The sequence below is a fragment of the Brassica napus genome, chromosome C3, assembly GCF_020379485.1.
Source record: "Brassica napus cultivar Da-Ae chromosome C3, Da-Ae, whole genome shotgun sequence".
NCBI classification, from domain to species: domain Eukaryota; kingdom Viridiplantae; phylum Streptophyta; class Magnoliopsida; order Brassicales; family Brassicaceae; genus Brassica; species Brassica napus.
Genome location: NC_063446.1, coordinates 990,582 through 994,560, shown reverse-complemented (window position 1 = coordinate 994,560; position 3,979 = coordinate 990,582). Strand labels below are relative to the sequence as shown.

Sequence of the window (3,979 nt, the reverse complement as noted above, 5' to 3'; positions counted from 1 at the left end):
AGAGAAAATATAGGAGCGTGTGAAAGATAAAGAAAAAGGAAAACGGGCAAATTAGCTCGTATAAATAGAAGTTTAGGAAAGAGACAAAAAAAAACTACCTTTTTTGTTGCTTAAAAAAGGAAATTTGACTTTTTCTTTTCTCTACTAGCGCCTATATAATAGAGTTTTGGTTTTGTCTCTTGGTGCAACCTACTAACTAGTTTTGCTGATGGCTTCTTCAAACCCTTCCTGGTCGCTGCTTCCTTTGGAGTTGTTAGAAAATATACTTCTCAGGATACCGGTTGAATCTTTGGCACGATTCAAGTCCACATGCAAGGAATGGCGTGCTCTTCTAGACGACAAGATATTCATCTACAAACACTTGGATCTCTCCCATGAAGGTTTCATACGAGTTACTGATCACAACTCGTATCAAATCATCAATCTTGAGACCCTATCTCTTTCGAGTCTACAAGGTCCATCTAAAATTGGTTCAATGATTCACTGCGACGGATTATTGCTATGTAGTATAGGTAGACGAATTATTGAACCTACAAAAGAGAGAAAACTAGCAGTCTGGAATCCGTTTTTGGGCCAATTCAAGCGGATCAAACCCTCGAGTTCTTACACATGGTTTGATATCTACGGTTTTGGATACGACAATGTGTCTCGTGACAACTACAAGATCTTGAGGTTTAAAAGAGAAAAAGGATGTGAAGAGGTTGAGATATATGAGTTGAAGTCACAATTCTGGAGAAGTGTTGATTATTCATTGGCTTATTCTTGGTGTGCATGGAAGAGCCAAGCTATGTCTATGAATGGAAACATGTATTGGATTGCTGAAAGGGAGAATGATAACTCCAAAACTTATTTCATCCAGTCTTTTGATTTCTCCAAAGAGGTATTCAAAGAAACATGTTGTATTCCCTTTATAAATCACAATGATTGGCTGCTGCCAGGCCGATCAGGTTTGTCGCCACGCCTATCAGGTTTCGGAGGAGATAGGCTTTCTTTGTTAGCTCAACAGAGATTTGGGGAGATTCAGGTTTGGGTTACAAACAATATTGTGACTGATGAGGTTGTCTCGTGGAGCATGTATTGTAATGTGACTCCTGATTTCAGGATATTACCCCTTCATCCAACATACTTGATCCACCATACCGATAGGGTCAAGTTATGGTTCCACCATACCGATAGGGTCAAGTTATGGTGTTCGGAAAAAGACGACCAAGATGAATGTATCTACGCCAGCGTTTACGAAATAGGAGAGGGGGAGGTCAAGAAACAAGTTGAGACAGAGCGACATGGGTGGTATGAACGCGTTGGCGTTACTAAGCTTTCTTCTGCATTTGTACCAAGTCTGGTTCCGGTTCCAAAGCAAGAGGAGACTTCTGAGGGTTGCTCCTGCTAAGATTTCATGCATGTTTTTTTAGCTTATTATGTTCTTCTAATTCTATGATCAGATTCCTTTGGTGTAACGTCCTTTCATTGAATACTAAACCTTTAAATAAAGCTGGAGTCTCTGATTTCTTTTTAACTTCAAATAATCGACAACAACGAACATAAAAACGAGCAAAAAATGAAATACCATATACTCGAGCCATGTGTTTGATTCTTATTAAATTATTTATATATGACCATATGCGGTTGGGATCATACCTAGCACACACATGTGGCGTATCTAGCTACTACTTTTGAATGATTCATCTCATCAGCATATTTATTGTCATAAGTGAAGTATCTATTTACTCTTGCATGCTCCATCTTGTGAAGTAATTATTTATATTGTGCTCCATCTTTAAACTTACTTTTTTTTTTGTATTTTGGACATGTAATTGACTGTTTAGTTCGTTCCTGTCCCTGACAGAAACTGAAAGGTCTTGACGCAGACGCACAAAGTTTGAGTTTGCTAAGAGGAAACTTCAAGGGAGCTACCAAACAACATGATAAAGGTTTTCCTTTCAAGTTCTTTCAATACGTTCTTGGAAACAAACTTTGATAAACAAAGAAAATGTGTGTGAGTCCACAACCGAGCTTTTCTTTGAACAAATTGTTTATTCCTCTGTTTTATTTTGTCTGAATTCCACCAGTTCGTAGCCAAGATAGGATCCCAACTTAGTGTTACTTTCTGTGTTCTACTACGTTTTTGAGACTTTTCGGTACAGTCCCGGTTTACTTTAATCCCGTTTGATCGGGTCATTACTGCGTATTAGTATTATAAAATTGTATAGGAAGTGGGTAGACAAGCTTGTACGAATTGACACGCACTCTACCTAAACTTTGTTTAGTGACGTGAAATGATCTTGGACACGACAGAGACGTTGTTTCATCAAATAAACAAAGAGAATTTATTTATTGATATCTACTGTCTGCGAGTGTAAACGTAACCAAGTTTTGTTACTTTCTTGACTTGTTATATATGTGTATATATATGCAAGAGTCTATATGGCACACTAACGGAAAGAGATCCGAGCATTAAACAACGTGACCGTTCCAGTCTTGGTTCCAAGCCACTGATATTACCCTCCTGTCGCAAGTTTTAAGTTTTAATAACGATCCTATTCCACGTACTGTGGAGAATATCATCGAACACATTCCTTTATTTTTTTCAACCCAAACTGCAGAAGTAAATAATCAAAGCGTTTCAACTTTAAAGCCTAGATAAACCCTAACTTCCGTGAATCTCAAGTAAAGAGATTAGGGCAATCGCTGACCAAATAAAAGTCACAAAACATTCCAGAAAAGAGAATAATGTACATGAATAATGCAAAAATAAAAGGAAGAGATTATAATTAATAGAGAAGACCTCCATTACAATGTATGAGAAGAGATTTGAAAATATGTGAAATTATGTAGGACAAACAAACCCATACGATTTCCTAAATTTTGATGACGTTATATCAAAAGAAAAGCTAAACCTACAATCGAAATGACATATCATACCCGCTCGGTAATAGTCGATCTTCTTATTTTGACCATCGAAAAGGTCAACACCTACCAATAGGATCTTGTTATGGTGCGAGAAAGATGTCCAAAAGAATATCGGGTGCTAGACTCTGACTGATGTGACCAAAACAGTGAAACCTCCCAAAATACTGTAAATACTTTAAAACAAAGCTGGCAATCTTATAGTATATTAATATGACAGCCAAAAGATATGGTGCAGTATATTTAGTGAAAACCTATACTCAGTCTTTCAACCAAGAAAAAAATATAACCAATCTTTGCACTGTACTTAGACCCAAACTTGAATCAAAAGCAAAACTAACCTAAAAGCCTTGTGAAATTACAGTCAACCCTTTGTGACCAAACAAAAAAAGGAAGTTACTTTTACGAATATAGCCCAGTAAATCGTCTGAGTCGTCTGAGATGCTGGAAGTCTTCTAGACGACTTCCAAGTTAGTTGTCTAATGTAGTTGATCTTAAAAATAATTTATAAATTTAAAAAAAATATTTTGACAAGTGAAAAATCAAAATCATGTAATTACAAACAATTTTAAGTGATTTAACTTAAGATATAATAAAATTGAATAGTTTTCAACATAGATGAGTGAAAGTAGTCAATCATGATATTTTTTGTTTTAGGGTTTGACAACATATGTTGTACTATTGTATGTATTCTTAGGGTTAGATTTTGGAAAGGTTGAATGTTTTTTTGAAAATATAAACTTTTACCTATATGTATTTATTTATGTGTCTAGTAAACACTTCTTAAGTTTAATTTGATTTTATCAAGTGTTTAGTTACTTAATAAGTTTAGGGGTTATGTTTAGGGTCTAGATGACTAACTTGTAAGTGTCTGGTGAATAATTTAAACCAGACGACTTACAAGTAAGTCGTCCAAATATTCCCGCCTAAAATTTTTGAAAAAATTATTTTCCCGCTTAAATATTATTTTATTCAAAAAAACAAAAATTAAATTTTTACATAATAATATTTTTTTACTAAACTAAAACTGAAAATTTAAAATATTTTTTTGAAAAAATAATTTTTTACCTAT

At 34.9% G+C, this 3,979-nt stretch overlaps 1 protein-coding gene across 1 annotated transcript; it reads left to right on the top strand.

The window, feature by feature from the left end:
• Positions 1–208: 208 nt before the first annotated feature.
• On the top strand, positions 209–1,390 carry LOC125584001 (putative F-box only protein 15). The gene has a single exon (XM_048751700.1). The coding sequence runs from the start codon at positions 209–211 to the stop codon at positions 1,388–1,390; it is 1,182 nt and encodes a 393-aa protein (XP_048607657.1).
• The last annotated feature ends 2,589 nt before the right edge of the window (positions 1,391–3,979 follow it).

Bases quoted from the DNA above. Each gene is read 5' to 3' on its own strand.
- LOC125584001 (XM_048751700.1), top strand. From the start codon at position 209: ATGGCTTCTTCAAACCCTTCCTGGTCGCTGCTTCCTTTGGAGTTGTTA.